This window comes from Betta splendens, chromosome 16 (assembly GCF_900634795.4).
Source record: "Betta splendens chromosome 16, fBetSpl5.4, whole genome shotgun sequence".
Classification (NCBI taxonomy): Eukaryota; Metazoa; Chordata; class Actinopteri; order Anabantiformes; family Osphronemidae; genus Betta; species Betta splendens.
Window position 1 is genome coordinate 13,145,424 of NC_040896.2, and position 18,797 is coordinate 13,164,220.

General features: G+C 49.2%; 3 protein-coding genes across 6 annotated transcripts; 2 read left to right on the top strand and 1 right to left on the bottom strand.

The window, feature by feature from the left end:
- The first annotated feature begins 819 nt into the window (after nt 1-819).
- tuft1a (tuftelin 1a) lies at nt 820-8,187 on the top strand. Its single transcript, XM_029128351.3, has 12 exons — nt 820-1,008; nt 4,319-4,396; nt 4,936-5,037; nt 5,130-5,216; nt 5,322-5,372; nt 5,462-5,545; nt 6,051-6,161; nt 6,250-6,473; nt 6,584-6,689; nt 6,789-6,872; nt 7,022-7,116; nt 7,310-8,187. The coding sequence occupies exons 1-12, from the start codon at nt 949-951 to the stop codon at nt 7,380-7,382; spliced, it is 1,155 nt and encodes a 384-aa protein (XP_028984184.1). The 5' UTR covers nt 820-948; the 3' UTR covers nt 7,383-8,187.
- A 114-nt stretch (nt 8,188-8,301) lies between these two features.
- Nucleotides 8,302-11,038, bottom strand: c16h1orf43 (chromosome 16 C1orf43 homolog). Its single transcript, XM_029128352.3, has 7 exons — nt 10,901-11,038; nt 10,497-10,598; nt 10,206-10,314; nt 10,084-10,128; nt 9,829-9,995; nt 9,399-9,457; nt 8,302-9,289 (listed from the first exon to the last, which is right to left on the bottom strand). Exons 1-7 carry the CDS (start codon nt 10,961-10,963, stop codon nt 9,073-9,075), a joined length of 762 nt encoding a protein of 253 aa, XP_028984185.1. The 5' UTR covers nt 10,964-11,038; the 3' UTR covers nt 8,302-9,072.
- A 97-nt stretch (nt 11,039-11,135) lies between these two features.
- On the top strand, nt 11,136-18,184 carry si:dkey-92i15.4 (uncharacterized). Of its 4 annotated transcripts, none has more exons than XM_029128345.3 (8): nt 11,136-11,275; nt 11,859-11,954; nt 13,690-16,296; nt 16,365-16,560; nt 16,777-16,875; nt 16,965-17,214; nt 17,290-17,406; nt 17,500-18,184. In XM_029128345.3, exons 3-8 carry the CDS (start codon nt 13,829-13,831, stop codon nt 17,661-17,663), a joined length of 3,294 nt encoding a protein of 1,097 aa, XP_028984178.1. In that variant the 5' UTR covers nt 11,136-11,275; nt 11,859-11,954; nt 13,690-13,828; the 3' UTR covers nt 17,664-18,184. The 4 variants fall into 4 exon arrangements, with proteins under 4 accessions (XP_028984178.1, XP_055358835.1, XP_055358836.1 ...); XM_055502860.1 differs by having other exon boundaries at nt 11,143-11,275; nt 11,652-11,954; XM_055502861.1 differs by lacking the exon at nt 11,136-11,275 and adding an exon at nt 11,473-11,510 and having other exon boundaries at nt 11,652-11,954.
- Nucleotides 18,185-18,797: the final 613 nt, after the last annotated feature.

The following is an 18,797-nucleotide window of genomic DNA, read 5'->3' on the forward strand; positions in this document are numbered from 1 at the left end:
TGCGCTTGTTTGGCTCGTCACTGAATGCACTCAGTGTTATCCCTTGTGTGCCGCTGTGAGCCCTTGTTTGCGCCGTAACAGCCATTAATGTCATTAAAGCCCTGATCCAATTTAGGGCCTCGATCAGCTGCTGCGGGAATCAGCTGAATGCCAGCAGAGGAGGAGGAGGAGGAGGAGGAAGAGTCGCTGCTCACGGTGCAAAAGTTACACATAAAGCGTAAAACTTACTAGACTTTAACTAGAGTTAAAAAGTGAACGTGTTTCTCCTGCTTCAGTTTGTGGGCTCCGTCTGAACACCGGCCCCGGGGCCAGTTGTCCTTATCTGAATGGAGGGCGTGAGCGTGGACTCGTTCGGCCGTGCACGTTGTAAAGCCCTTTGTGACCGTGTCAAGTTTTCTTTTGCTGTACAAATAAACTTGACTTCATGCTGTGGGTCAGAGTTTGTCTTTTTATTCACTGGCAGTGAACCCAACCAGTGACTTCTGTACTGATAGCGTTTCTATTAAACGGCCTGAAGTTGCTTCCCAACACTAAACAGATTCAGTCAGAGCTTTAACCTGCCTCCATTAATAAATGATCAGTAAACGGAGCGGTGCGCCGACTGCTCCCGATGGCGGTTTCAGGGGGTTCTCGTTCCAGGAGCGGTTGCACCGGAGGCAGCAGGTAGCGTCTCCCCCTCCCTCCCCTCCCTCCCCCTCCCTCCCCCTCGCAGCCAGGCCCTGTTCCAGCCATCCCAGTTCCCTATTTGGCCGTCTCGGTCGCTTCGTGGGCGGGGCGCCCGTGACGTGGGGAGAAACGGGGACGCGGTTAACAGCGGCGTCTGTCGTGGACGGGGATCAGAGACGCAGCGGGACAGAGGAGGCGGAACACGCTCCGACGACTCCACGCGCTTATTTATTTATTTATTGTTCGCGCGACTTTGTTTGTGGAGTATTTATTGCAACGAAGATGAACGGGATGACGAGAAGCCTGTGCACAGTTGAGGACATCAGAAGTCAAGACTATGGGGTGAGTTTGTATTTATTATTAATATATTTGTTTATTGTCTATTTATTGTTTAAGGAAATCTCTTCTTCCTCTCTTTAAATGTGAGCGTGTTTCCGCGTGTCCGGGGTTTTTGCCACTTTCAGATTTGCTTCCTCTCCGTTTTGTGATTCCGTCCCGGGCTTCATCTGCTCTAAGTGGTCTCTTTAGCATTAAGCCTCTGCTAGTAATTAAAGTATTAACCCCCGAGTCCCCGCACGCGAACAGAATTAGTCCGCGGGACATCTGTGCCTGTCACCGTTTGCGCATCATTCCCGGTCTTACGGATGGAGGTGTGACAGCGCACGCAGCTCGCCACCTGTGCGCGTGACGGCGACAGGTCCAGTCCGAGGCGGCGCGGGTTTAATGATTCACGTCACCTGGAACGGCGGACTGTTAAACCCGCGCCGCGGTTTATGAGGCTGCTGAGCAACGCCACACTTTCACCTCCCGCTGAGCTGCACAGCCGCTCCAGCCACACGCACGAGCTCCTATCAGGTGACGCGCACTGCAAAGGGCGCTGACACGTGGAAAGAGCAGCCCCAGTTTGACCAGAGCTGAATGTGACAACAGAACAACATGACCTTAACAGTAAAACAGGTCAAAGGGAAGAAGAGGCAGCACCGCACACGCAGACACTCATTAACCGGGCCCAGGTTTGGTTTTAATCATTACGTGAGCATCATATTTGCTCAGCGCACGTTAGCGTGCGACGGAGCTCACATTTGCATTGGTCTCATGAAACACAAATTCCCCTTTATCAAAGCCGGGAGCTGTAGTCAAATAGACCATAAAACCTGCAGCCTCGGTGTTTATCAGGATGAGGGATGTGTGTGTGTGTGTGTGTGTGTGTGTGTGTGTGTGTGTGTGTGTGTGTGTGTGTGTGTGTGTGTGTGGTTATAAAATGAAACATGAGGAACAACCAGCTCCAACTGTGAAACAGAATATTTCAACTGGTGCCACAGTTTGTCTCCCATTAACAGGTTGCGACCTTTAACCCCTCCGTGCGTCTTGTTTTGCTGCGCTGTGTGAATTCACACATAGCACCGACTCTCCACATCCACATCCTCCGCCAGGAATGCGTGACATCACTGGCTCGGAATGAGGCAGGAAGCCACACAAAGGCCCCGGAACACGCTAGAACCCCGCTGCTTTGGACGCGACAGAAACAGGGACGCAATTAGACCGTTAGCGCGCGAGAACGCCGCCGTGAAGACGTCACGGCCGCTGTCGCTTCACGTCTCGGATCCGCGTTTCTGCGTCACGCTCCGTCTCCTTCGTTCCCGACACCAGGGGCGTTGAGCCATCGGCGCTTCACTTCACGCCTCAGCTCATCTCTCGCTATTTGCTCGACCTTTAACTTGACCTGAACTGTTGAGTGATGTCAGTCAGTCGGACAATCATTCCCTGCGCTGACCTGAGAACAGCAGCTCGGTGCTGGAGGGGTTTCAGCTGAGAGAAGAGAGCAGAGGTCAAATGCACGGCCTTTAAAATGCAGTGTGTACTGTATCATATGAGTCATACCGTTCAAGATGCTTTTTCTAAAATCTATCAGAACGAGAAGCATTTCCGACTTTTAGTTTGGAGGAAGTATCACATGGGTCTGAAACTCAAGCTCACACCTGTATTCTCACAGGTTTACAGTTGAACAAAAGCAAACGTGACATGTGGAATGTAATGATTTAATGGCCGCTGAGCCTCACGCATTGCAGATATTTCACCTGGAGGCACAGGATGCTCGACGTTCTCCCTGTTTTTGTCAAAGCGTCACGTCGCTCTGACAGAATCGTAGCTTTTGGTGCCAAACCGGCCCGTTCTGATGGAACCTGGACCATTCACACATTCCTGATGCCCGAGTCCAAAACAACAGCACCTTCGTAGCCTTTAATCCTTTCAGCCCGCGCTCTTTGTGCCCATTGTCAGTGCAGCCGTGTGTGTGTGTGTGTGTGTGCGCGCGCCCAGTGTTGGGTTTCTGCTTTATTCTAAAGGCAGTGTGATCCTGTGTATGTGCACACGCATGCGTCACATCCTACTGGTGCCTTTGTTTGTTTGTTCCCAGGACGTCTAGTGTTACAGGTTGGATTTGAAGGTGGCACCGTAGAGCTGCGCTTCTGTGTGTGTGTGTGTGTGTGTGTGTGTGTGTGTGTGTGTGTGTGTGTGTGTGTGTGTGTGTGTGTGTGTGTGTGTGTGTGTGTGTGAAGGAGCAGGGAGTTGAATAATGGCCGATTCCTTCTCAACAAACCTCTCACTGTTCCCTTTCCTCCCTCCTCCCTCCCTTCTCTCCTCCCTCCTAGTCGCTCTCGGCTTTTAGTTCATTCAGGTATCTGTAATCTGAGAGGAGACCGGGGCGGAACATCATTGCTCCCATTTCCCTCATTTCTCAGTTCTCAGGCTCTGGCCTGATCCCTCCCGCGTCGTCTGATCCGTTTTCTCTACTGTACTTCCTGAACAGATAAGCAGCTAATCATAGCAGCCTTCTGTAGTCTAATCACAGCGTGACGCAACACTGACTTCATTCCCTGTCTGGAGCGACCGCTAGTTTATCTTCAGTGTCTCCATAGAGGATAAGGCTTCAGTAGCTGATCAAAACCTCTAGCACAGTCACGCACTCTGTGAACATGAGACGAGTCAAAGTTGTCCCTCAACCACCGCACGACCGGTAGAACTGAACCCGACTCTGTCCGTGTGTCAGGCTGCTGCTGCAGCGCCTGAGTTGCATAATGTCGCCGACCTCCTCCCTCACATCCGCATGCTTCTTCCTGCACGCACACACTGACAACTCGGGGTTTCCCTGAACTGACACAACAACACACACACACACACACACACACACACACACACACACACACACACACACACACACACTCGCTGGGGACCTTTCCCGTTGAAGCGCCTCACATTCCAAATGTGTGCCAGATTTAGGCGGCAGCGGGCCAGGTTGTTTATGAGGCTCCGTTGCCATGGAAACCGTCTGTTTCTTGCATTTTCTGCCCACTTTTCCAGAAATCCAGCCGCTGCTGACGTCCATAGAGCACAACTTAAATGAAACAATCTGTCTCTGTGCAGCTGTGAAAAACTTTCGCTTTCCCTCTGACGCTCGCACCCCTCTCTCTCATTGGTTCTGGGGTCTCTCTCTCTCTCTCTCTCCTCCTCTGTTTCATCCAGCGAGTGTGACTCAGTCTCTCCACCTCTTTTTTCGCCCCTCTCCTCCTTAACAGTCCGTAATCTGTCTCCCCATCGCACAACAGCCTCTTTGTGGAGTCGCTTCATCTCCTGTCTTCGCTGCCTCTTTTAGGAGAGGTGCCGGCGACTGCGGCTCACGCTGCACGACCAGAACCAGGCGGCCCAGACCACCGACCAGTACAGGGACAAGGTAGGAGCTTCCACATCAGAACTTAGACTCAGAACTTACGGGACCAGAGAAATGGGTGCTGGATGATCGTTGTGTTGCGGTTTGCTGGTGATCGTCCAGGACGTATTTGGAGCCGAGCGTTTAGTTTACTTTTCCTTGAGAACCAAAGCGCTTGTAAACGTCTCGTCATTAGAGGCTCCTACATACTGGGAATGTCTCAGCGCAACCAGTGTTCCACCAAAACCAGCGGCAGCGTTACATAACCGAGTCGAGGAAACACCAGATGTTTAGGGGTTTGTCTCCATAGTCACACACACGGGACCAAGTTGCTCCGGACGGGACTAGGAGGGTGTGGACGCTGCTGCCTGCTGTTTCATACCATTAAAGCCACGTTCAGGCAGCTTTTCCCCATAGACTGCTGTGATGCTGCACACACGCACCATCCAGCTCCTCTTCCAGTGACAGCGAAGCCCACTGACGTCGCTTGGGATGCTGTTAAAGACGACGCCTCTGACTCTGACTCTGACTCTGACTCTGACTCTGACTCTCTCTCTCTCCAGCCGATCGGCCGAGCCTTCGCGCTGGTGCAGCCGCCCGCTGAGAGGAGCGTCCTCCCCCCTGAGCCGGTCAAGTCCACGGAGGAGCAGGTGGAGGTCATCAAGGTGGGAGGAGGCGGAGGCTGCTTTGATTCTAGACCGTGAATGTGAATGAGCGACCGTGGAGTTGTGTGTTGAACGCCCGTGTGCTCCTGCAGGTGTACCTGGAGGCGCGGCGACACGAGGAGGAGAAGCACCAGCAGAGCCTGAAGATGCTGTCGGATGAGGTTTCCCAAATCCAGGAGGTGAGTGTGGACGCGGTCGGTCGTGAGGTCACGCTGCAGTCCTCTGTTGATCGTTGAGCTCGCATCCTCCCGCAGCATCTCACAGCCTCGTCTTACTGTTTGCAGGTGAGGTACTGCCTGAAGACGCTGCGGGAGCAGATGGCTTCCAAAAGCAAGGTGGGTGCATTTTCACGCGACTCCCTCCACTCTTCCTGTTTCGCTGTTTCACCCCTTCCCCCCTGACTTCCCCCCTTGTCTCCCCTCAGTCGCACACAAACGGCTGGAAGGTCAGCGTGCCCTTCAGACGGAGCTCGCCCGCTCCCAAGGCGGAGGCCAAGGCCGACGGACAGGTGAGCGTGTAGCTGCGTGCAGCGAATGCGCGTGGGAGCTTCCACGCGCGCATGGGGCGTCGCGCCGCGGGGCCGTGGGACGCGAGCAGAGCAGCGGCAGCGCTCGCGGCGCCCTGGGGCTCGTGTAAGTGTGCGAGAGAGGGAGTTGTTCCAGCACAGGCTGTTCCTCGGCTCGCGTCGCTCATTGTTCCCAGCATTCCACAAACGCTGCGTCACGGGCGGCCGCTGCTCCCGCGTCCCCTGTCGGTGTACAGACGCTTAATTATTATAATTGTTATTATTATTATTATTATTTTTGCACCAGTGCAGGATTTACCTGTGACTCATGCAACGGTTCGAGGGGGGAAAATCTGTCCCAGTGACGCACGCGGACACGCCTGTTGTTTTTACGAGGGCCGAACCCACTAAGCTCGCCTGAAACCAAAACAAGCTGTTACATTACATCATTATTAAAATGCGCAGCTGCTCCTTCCGTCAACCGCGTGCTTCGTCCTGTCTCTACCAGGAAGCAGACGACGAAGCAGAGCGGGCCAAGCTGAGGGAGGTCAGCAAGCGCCTGTATGCCCAGATGCAGGAAGCCGAGAAGAAACACCAGGAGGAGAAAGAGCGGCTGCAGGTACGGAGAAGCCAACGCCGTAACGTACCATACGTTTGTGCTGAGGCCGCGTTTGAAGCCCGGCTAAAACAGGCCGTCCTCCCTCCAGGCCGAAGGCAGCAGGCTGAGGGAGCGTCTGAGCGACCAGGAGGACAGGCTGAAGACCACGGCGGAGGCCGGCGAGAGGAAGGACAGGCGCATTGAGGAGCTGCAGAGGCTGCTGGGAGGGATGGAGCAGGAGAGCGCCTCCCTGCGCGACACCATCCACGCCCGCGAGGAGGAGCTCCACGAGCTGCGCCAGCTCCGCGAGCAGGGCCAGAAGGGCGACCAGAGGTCAGCGGACGCCGCCAGGCCCCGATGGGAAAATGGGCGCACGAAGGGTTAAAGGCTGGAGAGGCGGATGGCAGGCGGTATAAGTGTTGTTTGTGTTTTGCCTCTTTCAGGGCCGAGCAGCTGGAGAAGGAGGTGGCCGTCCTCAAGGAGAAGATCCACCATCTGGACGACATGCTGAAGAGCCAACAGAGGAAAGTCCGGCACATGATCGAGCAGGTGGGCGGTGCATCTGTGAGCGTCTGCAGAGCAAACGCTGTCTGCGTCTTCGTGTTTGGGCAGGATTTACTCGCGCTGCGCCTGTTTGCTTGTCCTCAGCTCCAGAACTCGCGCATGGTGATCCAGGAGCGAGACCGCGTGATCAAAGAGCTGGAGGAGAAGGTGGCGTTCTTGGAGGCTGAGGTAAGAACGCACCCCCCCCCCCCGTGAAATCTCTCTGAACCAGAGTCAATAAAGACTCAAACAGAGATGAGAAAGTGCATCTACTGTCTGTTTGTTTGGTCAAATTAAGTGTTCTGTCACGATAAACCAACTGAACTGCCGTGTTGCAGAACCGAGAGATGCGTGACCAGATGGACTACTTCCTGGGAGGACACAGGTCAAACTCCTACCTCTCATCAGAGCGCAACCCCCAGATAGTCTACAGGTAATGGATTCATTATTAGATGATCCCATTTATTTGGAGTAGTGAGTTCAGAATGGTGTAAAATCATTCATCCGAACACCAGGGTATAAACATAGTACTATATGCACACAGTGTATAAGCTTATCTGCATTAAAAACACACTGATCTACAGTTGCATTAAAATCCAACTGTGTTTTGTCTCCCTTTCTTGCAGCAAGCCACTCAAGCCGTCCACCTCGTCGAACAAACCGCTCCCCTTCATCAAAGTCATTGAGATCAAGTCGTGAAGTCACTCTGCACGAGCAGGCGCTGGTTCTGGAGTGAAGGCCGTAGAACCGCTGAAGCTAGATTGTATCTCTACACCTGAACATTTGGGAAGCCGCCGCTGAGTTTCCTGACCTGCAGCTACGTTACCTACGTTACTCTTGACTAATGCATTTGAAAGGCAAAGCTTTTTGAAGGAAACTGGTGTTTGGCAGCAGCATACGTGCACTGGGATCCTTTGTGTATGTGCATAATGACATGATCTCAGCTGTACAGTACATGAAGTAGACTGGTTCCGCTGATTTGAAGTTTTACGTGCTCTACAATACTTTGTGCAAGTGTTTTATTGTCCTGCTCTGCTATCATAACATTTGTGACCTTTGAATTTATGGCATCTGCGCCATTATGGCTAAAACTAACTGTTGTACAAAGTGCAGGCTGACAAGGGGCAACAGCATTAAGAAGCCGTTTAACAGTGATGTAGCATCAGTATGCAAAGCTTTCTGAGCATCAAAGCTTGTGATGGACCGGTTTCATGTGAAAATGATTAACCTATTTATCTAAATCCTGTCCTTGTGCTCATGTTTATAAATAACAATATGGTTAATAATTCCCAAACTACAATAAGGAGTGGAATGAAACTGTGAGGAAGCAGGAGGAAAAATGTTCATTTGTAATATTTCTTCTAAGGCATTTCAGTTCCCTGTAACGTCACCTCGGATTGTACATATTCATTACTGTGAGTTGTTTGTTGTTTTAATTTCTGTCTAACGTTCTCTTTTGTATTTATTTATATTAAATAATAAATATCTAGACAATCAAAGGGTAGCCTGTGTGGTGTCTAATCTATGCTCACTCAGTAAATTCAAACCAGGGGATTATTGGGGGCGAGCGCCCCCTGCTGGACACTAATCATACTCCAAATTACTGCACTGAGACGAATTTGTGAAGCTTATGTATGTCAGTAATTTTTTTGAATGGCAACTTATACATTAAGAAAAGAAAACTTAAATCACTCTCACTGAGAATCCTGAACGCAACCAAAACAGGCAGCAGAGACATGCCGGGGCAGTTTAGCTCCAACCGGACAGCTAGTTACAGTGCCTCACATTCAGAATGTATAATGCACTGGAAAACAATTGAATTACATTGCACTGAGCACTTATAAAGTTTCACTTTATAATAAAAGAGCACTTAATTTCAAATCAAATAATGGCTTCTGTAGAATGTAAGGCTTTAAAAAATAAAATGTCAGATTCACAGTAGCAAAAAAACTGTCAAGGCTGTGTGTTGTTCCTCCAGTGTGAAGCAACCATTAAGAGTAATACAGTAATAAGAGTAGTAACAGTAGTAACAGTGACTCTTGGCATATTTAAATACAGATGATTAATTGCAACAAGTCTGCATAAGCATTTATATTGTGCAATAAATACTGATTGTCTTATAGCATTGCATAGCCTCATGTGGTTGTTTTGGTCAAATCAACCCTACTTAGTCAAACACTAATGGACGTGAGCATAAGATACACTTAGGTAAAAGCATTGTACCAGAAGTTTGGTATGAACTATGCTGAAACCTAGACAATACATGTTGGAATATGAAGGCAGTGTCACTCTAAAAATCTGGTGGCAGTAACCCTGTCGCCATTTCACAGGCACTTTATTCAGTGGCAGTTCTACCTTGTCCTTGAGCTTGTGATTAAATGTGTCTTGTTCAGAGCGAACTGTCCAAAGTGTCATAGTTGTCCTTGAAGCTCTTCAGTTCCAGGAAGTGTCTGGGCCGCTTGTTACGCTGCTGCATCGTTGCTGTGAGGTAGGTGGTGTGCGTGGGCGAGGAGGTGGGACTCTCGCTCTCTGTGGTGGTGGTCAGGTCTTTGGCTGCCGACTGGTGGTGCTGGCTCGATGTGCTGCTGCTGCTGTGAGACTTCACACTGAAACAGCAACAGAGGGAGCAGATTGTTCCCAGTGTATAATTAACATTCCACATTGGGATTAGCGCCAGACGAAAGCAGACTGTGGTGAAAGGTTGTGTTTACTCACACAGAGGCCAGTTCAGTTAGCGCTTCCTGGTATTTTATAAATTCTGCCTCACCAAAAGCCTACAGAAAAAGACATGAAAAACAAAGAAAAAAGAGGAGTAATAGCAGCACTATTAGGATCTGAAGCAATTTTGGTTTCTAACAAACATTTCTAAAAAAATCCACCTAGTGCCATAGTTATAGACAGAATTTTCTTCGAAAAAAGATCCTAAAGATTAACCACGGAACTGATCTGTTGTTAAATCAGTGACACATTACACACCAGGTTACGCAATGCAGTAAATGGATGCAATCTAAGATAATATAAGAGTATATCAATCTACAATTACCAACAATAAAGTCTGCATATGCAAACTTGCTTCAACAATTATGCTATTTGGTATTTTCCCACAATGCATACATGATATTAATATGCTGATTATGACACTTACCTCTGCCCCATGGCGTGCTTTATTGTACCCCTCCAGCACTGTCTCAATGAGGGAGCTTTGGCTGTCTTGCGTCATGGAGTGAGAATTTCGTAGCTGCAAGAGCCAGGTCCGAAATCTTTTACCCGTCACAGCGGTGGATGTTCCACCCAATTCATGGAAAGGGAGATCTGTTGCAAAAGTAGAGGTGTTACTCTAATGATGGAGAATTGTAAATAAATGTGGCAAAATAAACAAAATATTAGTAGGAAGATTTACCAATGTCTCTGATAGCATCCAGGGCTCTCATCCTGTACAGGACGTCTGTAAGGAAAACACAGGTTATTGGGCACTGGCATCAGGATTTTCAGGACTACTGTGCATGTGTGTGCTCCTCTGACCTGCACGTTCCCTCTGCTTTAGCCGATCATCATCCGGAGACAGCAGACGAGGCTCAAACTGGATCTTCTGGACCAGGTTCAGTTTGGCTTCAATTTCCTGTCTCAGGTCCTACAGCACAGACATATTACTTCAGCACACACACACGAAAACAAAACAAAACTATCAAAACACAGTTAAGGAGCATTAATTTGCAGGCATACTGTAAATGTGATTGTGTGTGTGTGTGTGTGTGTGTGTGTGTGTGTGTGTGTGTGTGTGTGTGTGTGTGTGTGTGTGTGTGTGTGTGTTACCCTGGGAGCATTGTGGCCGAGGGGAACGTGTGGTCCTCTTCGAGACTTCATGGCAAATCTCATTATTTGCCTTTTCACAAAGATGAACAGTAAAACAAACACCTGCAGGAAAGTTAGATACGCCTCATGAGTTTTTAGACAATAACTACTAAAATCGCTGTCATTCAATATCAATTGCTATTACTTTACATACATTAAATATTCAGGAAATCTTTTATTTTGTAGTAAATTGTACTGTATATAATGCTGCACATCAAGAGGAAGTTATAACCCAGCGAATTCTGCAATAATCTTGTGACCTGTGTGTCTTGGACACTAAACGTACACTTCTCCACACCGTGACCTCATGCGTGGCCTATATAACGTAGCCCTGGTGTGTTTCTTAGCTAGGAGCGGGGACTCACCAGGCTGCCGTAGGCCATCACTAGCACCACGTTAACGCTGGACAGAAGAGGCTCCGTCGGCATGTTTTACTACGCGAGCTAACGTTAAGGCAGCAAAACGACGAGTCGCGGTCCAACGCTTGTTTTTTGCAGAGGAGACGGATTCATCTAACTTCTCGAGACGCGGGCGTCAACGTCATACGAGAGACTAAAAACAGGGAAGTGAAGGAAAGCGCTTGTCGTTACATTTTGCTACCTGGTTTGTTGACTTCCGCCCTAGTCACGTGACTGGTACGAGCAGGCCGACGTCAGGGATGACGTAACCCCGCACGGTCTCCTTCGCTTTTCATTGAAACATAGAGCCTTTGTCGTGGATTGCAATCAATAGCAGAACATGTAAGTACGCTAATTTACACTATTTAATTTACACGAGAGAACGAATATTGAAGTTATACGTGGGAAAAATCCACAAATAGGTTTTAGCATCATTCCTTTTGTTAAAAGAATTATAATTTAGCTAATATCTGAATATGTTTGTGTCGTATACACTTTACATGATTGTGCAGATTCTCATTAGTGAGTCTCTGCATACTGAACAAAGCTGGAACAAAGCTGGAACTAAATTCTCCCTGTAAGTGTAATTTTATTTAACAAATACACAGATGTTATTTTTCAAATGTATTATTTGATTGTAGGCCCCCAGAGGTTTGTGTGAGCATGACAGGGATTTGCATGCGTCCTGCAGTGACACTGAGCGTCATTCTTCTGTCAGGAACAAGGGTGGGTGTCCCTGGACCCGACTGGAGCAATGTCACCCTACTCACAGGCCTATCTCTGTCCTGGGAACCATGCAAACCATGCAACCTGCCGGCCCTCACTGACAAGTCACTGGGTCATTCCGACTATAAGACATGGCCTAAGACGAGTGCCTGTTCTAACTGCACAGACAGACGTTAATACATCTGCTATGTGCTTGCAGCAGACTGATGTGATAACCACAGCTTCCTCTGTCTGAAAGGAAGACAGTAGCAGGTGCATGCGAAAAAGGCAGCAGAACGGCAACAAGCTTCTAACTGTAAGTACTGCTTTTCTTTTATGTATTTGTAGTTTCCCTGACATCTGTGTGTCAATAGCTGTTTGTTCACCTTCCCACTCTGCAAATTTCTCTGTTCCCACAAACAATTATTCCCCTTCTGTGAGGATAAAAACCTATCCGCAATCTCAGATTCCTTTCACCCTCAGTCAAAATTACAGTCCCACTGATTCTCAGCAAGGTCCAAACTAGAGCTTACAACAGCACCATGTGTCCTGTAGCTTAAATTTATGCACTCTGGCATTTCAGAGTCTAATGTACGTGAACTCTTAGTTGTCTCTGGTCCACATTAGAGGTGCTCTCAATGTATTTTGATACTTCCTCAACCCAGATGATCATAGTCAAGGTTGTCTCAGGTTGTGAGACATTATAAACTGAGAAATATCATTCATGTTCAGCTTCACACAATTCTCTACGTGCATTTCGTCTCCTTTGAGCTATGAAATGCTGATGTCACACTGAGAGAAGGAGTTTGACGTGCGTAGGGCGTGTACGTGAGCATGCGTGTGCTGATGTCGCCGAGCCATTCAGTGAGTGACACATTGAACTGCAGTCAGGAATGCTGTGAATCCTGTGAGAAGAGGAAAAGGCAAAAAAAAGTCAATGGCAGAGGGAGGAGAGAGAAAGGGAGACGGACAGACAGACAGACAGATAGAAAGAGGACAAACCAGTGTGGCAGGTTTGAGTCACTGTACGCAGTCCATCATGCAAAGCTGATGGAAAGAGAAGAGGACAGAGGAAGGAGCTGATGTCATTACGCAGCACTGCCTTCATGATAAACCCCAGCGGCAACACAGGGTGTAGGACAAACAGAGAAATGCCTCCTGGAAAAGGTAACGCGTGTTTGTTTATTATTCATTCTTAACATGTCTCACGGCGCTTTTTCCCGCTTATGTGGGGTTCGATGCGAACGGGGGCGTGTTATCTCGCTTATCCAATTGAGAGGCTTTGTGACCTACTGTAGGGGAACAGGTGTTGCCGTAAACCGACACTCGCGCTCACCTGCAGTGGAAAGCACCACGGAGTCTCGCGTAGTCACCCACTGTTTCCTGGGTTAATAGGAAACCTGCACAGTGCCTGATATTAGCCCAGAGGCAGGGGTCGTCTGGCTGGAGAGAGCCAGCAGAGGTGACTAGCTTCTCATTCTCTGGTGAATAATCAGCCTCACTGTTGTGTTGCGACTCTATACAGATATCTATGATGAGCCATTGTTCCTCAGTAACCTTATCTTTCTCATACGTAAACCGGTGACTTTTCCTAATCACAGTTAAGATTTCCGTCCTCTCTGTGACTCCCTCAGACCGATACCAGCTGCAAAGACGCTCAACGTGACTCTTTAATACTGTACATTGTTTTTTTTTGTTTACTGGATTGCTGCTGGGTGAGTTCTTCCAGTTTTCGCTCAGGTTCGACGCTGACAGGTAGTCTTGAGTATGTTGCTTGTGTAAACAGCCCTTGTGATACGTGTGCGTGTGTGTGCGACACAGAACCGAGAGAAGTGAACGTTTGAATGGTGTTTGGAGCTTTTGAACACTTTAATGTTCCCGTTGTTTGTCCACTTCATGCTTCACTGGAACTCACTCCATTCACTGTTTTGAAGCAGTCAGGACTCAGTCAGGCCCATTCGAGCAGCCAGAGCAACCACAGTCCACATATCGCAGCATTCCTGCTCAATCTGTTCTGAGGATGGAAATTTGTACATTTTTATGCTTGGCAGCTGTTCACTGAGGTCGGGCTGGAACCGAAGACTCCTGGCGACAAAAGAGAAGAGACGGCAAGAAGATGAGTCCAGAGGAGTCGTCGATTCTAGCCCCAGGAGAGACTCATCGGGAGCGTCGCTGAAATATCAAAGCTTAATGCATGTGTTTCTGCTTCTAAACTTCTGTGCCAAGCTTTATATTTTGCCCTCATTTAAAGCTGCAGCTTTTAAAAGGCCGGCCTCCAGAGTCCCCTGCACAGAATCGCCTGCATATCAAGTTCTCCCTTCAGTTCTCTTTTTTTTTTTGGGATTTGGCACCAGACAGGAGATCATTACCGTTGTTTACTCGCAGACAATGGACTTGTCCTTTCTCCCTTCGGCCAGTGAGCAGAGGACAGGAGCCCGCTTCACTGTCCGCTCAGCGAACTCCCCCAGCTACACTCCCAGTCACGGCCGAGGTGGTAGGAACCTGCTGAGCCCTCACGAAGCCAGAGACGAAGTCAGACATGTTACACATGGTGCCACCAATGGTGCAAACAAGGAGGAGCACGCACTTCTTGGGAGTCACGAGAGACGCAGCAGTGTCAGAGGTCGGTGCGAGACAAAGGAGGACTCGGACAGATTTAGCAAACTGTACCAGAACGGCACAGCAGAGTTCGACAGGAGTGAGAACCCTGCTTTCGAGGGCGCTGGCAGGAGAGAGGGGAGGAAATACAGCTCGCAAAGCAGAAGTATGAGCTTGGACCGGAGAGACGGACTGCGCGCCACTGATTCCAGCACCAGAGTCGACACAACCGTGATGTCGGCCAAAGAAGAAAAGCTGCCTAGAGAACTGGAGAAAGAGCAGACGGGAGTTGAAAATGTGAGGAGGGCCTACAAGGGTCATTCCTTCCCCTCCAGGAAGAGATCCCAGTCTGAGCACAGCATAGTCATAGAGAATTCATTCTGGCCCAAAGGACAGAGTATAATGGAACGGATCGAGAAGCTCTACGGGTCTGCAGGTTATGACAAAGCCAAGGAGGAGAGCAGGATTAAAGGGGTCCCCACCACCACAGACCTAGCACAGCAGAAGCTGTATAAGTGGGCAGATGGAGGAACTTTCCCCAGGCGTTTTTCATCAGGAGTGGGAAACGGCCTCGGTTCAGAGAAAACACCTCAAAAAGACAAATACTTCGACAGTTCAGTTACTGCTGTGGGATACAGGAGGTTCTCAGGGGGCCAGTGGCAGGAGCAGATGCAGGGCAGGTATGCAGAGGAGGGTGGAGGTTCCTGGATGAAAGGGTCAGGGACGAGGTCACTGGACCGAGCCAGGAGCAGGAACACCTTAGCAGCTCAGCTCCGATCAGCCAGGGCTGCAGCAGAGGTCAAAGAAGAGCCAGAGTCAAAGGGCCCAAAGGAAGAGTCACAGTCAAAGGGCCCAAAGGAAGAGTCACAGTCAAAGGGCCCAAAGGAAGAGTCACAGTCAAAGGGCCCAAAAGAAGAGCCAACAGTTTTCAAAGACCTGTTTCACCTGAGAGAGAGAAACACGAGTGGAAGTAAAGATCAGAGCAGATCCAACCACAAGGAAGAAAGAAACGAACCCAAGAGCAGCAACACAGATGAAGACGTGTTCGAGTCATATTCAGGAAAAGTCGCGGAGAGGAACAAGTTCTCGAAGGCGCTCTCGCCTCCTTCTTCGACGAGTGTGAGGAACAAAATCAATCAGTTCGAAGCCCTGTCACAGAGAGTTCAGGGCTCTGTGCCCAGAAGAGCCTTCTCTGTGCCTGCACAATGCAGCACCAGAGCTTTGGGCGGTTTGAGGGACAAATGGGAGGGAATGAAAGAGGCGGAGGTTCCGGGCGATAACCCTGAAAAGAAAACTGAAGAAGCGGGAGCAAAGTTCTGGACAGAGAGGGCGTTATCAGTGGATGAAGGTAGACTACGACTGAGGAGGGAAGAGAAACAGAAGGATAATTTAGTTGGGAGGAAACACACAGGACTCAGTAGCGTTGACAGCCTCGGGGAAGATGTCGGTAAATATTCCAAACTCAAGAACTCTCTGCAACTCCCTGTTGGTGAAGGCTCTCGACGGTGCCGTGAAGACCTTCATGGGAATAGGACGGATCCGCCCAAAACCTCGAGCCCTCGTCACGTGACCGACGGTGCGATGGCTCGACCGATGGAGAAGCCGGCGGCGTCTCAGGTCACATCTCCTGCTAGCGATGACGACAAGACTCCTACAAACACGCCGAGCACTTCGCCCTGTCTGTCCCCTGCCACCCCAGAAAACACCCCCCCTGCAGCAAAGACCAGCGGCAGCGCCTCCGTTCAGCCTCCAGACGCAGGATCTCCGCTGGTCCCACGTCCCCTTGCCACCTCCTCCCACAGCAGCCTCCCCGGTCTGATGTCTGCTGATGTCAAGAAACTCTTCCCGACGAAAAAGAAAGGGTTCCGAGACCTGGACGCTTGGGTCGCCGGAATTAACTCGGATAGCGTGTGGAACGATGAAGACGACAATAACGAGGACGATGATGACGAGAGCACCCAAAAAGACGAGGACTCGAACTATGACTCGGACTCGGGGGAGTCGTCGGTGACCGTCACCAGCAACATGAGCCAGTCGGACCGCAGGAGCTTCTGCGTCAGGTGGGTGCTCCTCTGCTCAGGCTTCGGGCCGGCTTCATGGAGCGGCACGCTCATCCCTGTCCTCATAGTCTTTCAGAACTGTGCAACTTCGCTGGGGTTGAGGACGACTGCGAGAACGACCCTGACGACTGGCAGTGTTCGGGCCGGCGCTCAGTCTCGCTGTGCTCGGACGTGTCAGCCCTGTCCTGTGTGTCGGTGATGCCCAGCGAGGAGCTCGACAGGCTGCTGGAGGACGTCAGGAGCCTGGGTGACAACACCCTGCAGGTACAACAAGCCTCCATAGGGATGTATTGGACTTATGTGTACAATGAAGGTGGTCTAGGAAGGAAGTTAAGGGAAGGTCTGCCAATTATTTTGAGCTAATCCTGGAGGCTAACGTTGCTCCTTTAGCTTAGCCTTCATCATATTTCAGTGCTTTGCTGTCCTCGCTGCTTTTTGTAGTGTAAACCTTACACATTTTGTCGATCAAACCTCTTTCAGGACTATAACGATGTGCAGGTGGTGGTTCTCCACAAGGACATGGGTGCCGGACTGGGCTTCAGTCTGGCAGGTGGCGTGGACCAGAACAAACCAGTCACTGTGAGGAAATGTCTCGTAACCAGTCTGTCCTTTAAATGTCAGAGATGAGCATCAGTCCCTTCAGTTGTATCTTCTCATCACCTTCTCAGGTCCATAAGGTGTTTCACTCAGGTGTAGCGGCTCAGGAAGGTTCGATCAAGGAAGGAGACCATGTCCTGTCAATAAACGGGACAGCGCTGTGCGGCTACGCCCACCTGGAGGCGCTGAGAGTCCTGAGGAAGGCGAAGGCTCGTGAGATGGCGGTGGTGGTCTTAAGGAGGGGGGACATTAGTGGCTGCTGCAAGGGAAAAGTGCAGGGAGTCAAGCAGGGAGAGGCACAGGCTCCCTTCATCGAGACAGGTGAGATGTGACTCCTTGGTCATAAGTCTACAACAGTTTTGAACCATTATACTAAATATACTTGTATACTCTCAGGCCAACATGTGTGTGTGTGTCTGGAGAAGAACAACAGGGATCTGGGCTTCACGTTGGAGGGAGGTGTAGGTTCTAGTTTGGGGGACAGACCCCTTGTCGTACAGAAGATCTTCCAAGGTAAGAACTAGATTTAAACACAGGTGCCCTGGAACATCTGGATGTAAACAGGAGTGATCCATTAACTGCTCTCTCTGGCTCGTTTCCCTTCAGGAGGTCCCGTTGACAAAGTGTGTCCTGGTGATGAGGTGCTGGATATTGAAGGCGTGAGCACAGTAGGGATGAGCCGCCTGGAGGCCTGGACTTTAATTAGGAAGCTGGCCCCCGGACCGGTCAATGTAGTGCTGCATCGCCCTCTCAAACGCCTGGAAGCATGAGGATCACACACGGGGGGTCACAGCAATGGTCAGGGAACGATGTTGCACAAACAGCCATTTGTGAGAGACAGAATTTCCTGCCATCAATATTAATTTGCCAAGAAGCTATAAAAGAACAAAGCCCTAAAGCCTAGTAACAAGCTCTGAAGCCAGGTCTTTTCTGCAGGATTCCATCTACCTCTGTTTTTGTCCTGGAATGTCTGCGCCAGCCATGGTTACAATGCACTGATAGTCACTGAACAGAAGCTAATAATGTGGTACCTATACAAAAAAACATGTGCTGTAATACACTGTGAATATTTGCTAAATGCTTTTACATTTTTTTAACTTTTTAATAAATTCTAACATACCGTGATGTTACGGTTTTGTCCAGTAGAGGGAAGTAGAGAGACATTTTTCTGTGTGTGTGTGTGTGTGTGTGTGTGTGTGTGTGTGTGTGTGAGTGTGTGTGTGTGTGTGTGTGTGAGTGTGTGTGTGAGTGTGTGTGTGAGTGTGTGTGTGTGTGTGTGTGTGTGTGTGTGTGTGTGTGTGTGTGTGTGTGTGTGTTAACCCATGACCTACAGTCTGTGTTGAAGTTTACGCTTTGAAGAACAACTTATTTATTATATATTAAATAAACAAACTCAAAACACACAAAACCATCTGTTTTCGGTGAGAAATGCAAACTACGACCTCGTAGCATGTCAAACTGTCTGTGTATCTTATCTGAGGTCCACCGTATTTTCATGCCACAGTCATGTGCCTCTGACAATTATACGCAATAACACTTAGTCCTATACTGCAATTATTTGCGTTACATAACCTATTAAGTCCAGAGTTCAGTGAGAGGGGTTATGGTGCAGCTTCCGTGGTGATGTGAGGGGCTTCGCTATCAACCAAGAACTGGTAATAAAATGATTAGTACTTGTATTAATTATGGCTTTTTAGAGGTAGATGTCATTCATTAATAACGGCCTACTGAACATGTGTGTGCTGATGAGGTATTTTTCTATCCTACTACTGGCACGATGATGTTTGTGTTAATGTAAACTTAATCATTCATTTCATTACTAATTCTTTATTGTTTGTTAGGTTGCATTATTGTATTATTTTTTTCTAAGGTTTGTTTGCACACCAAAACACTATGACCTAAAG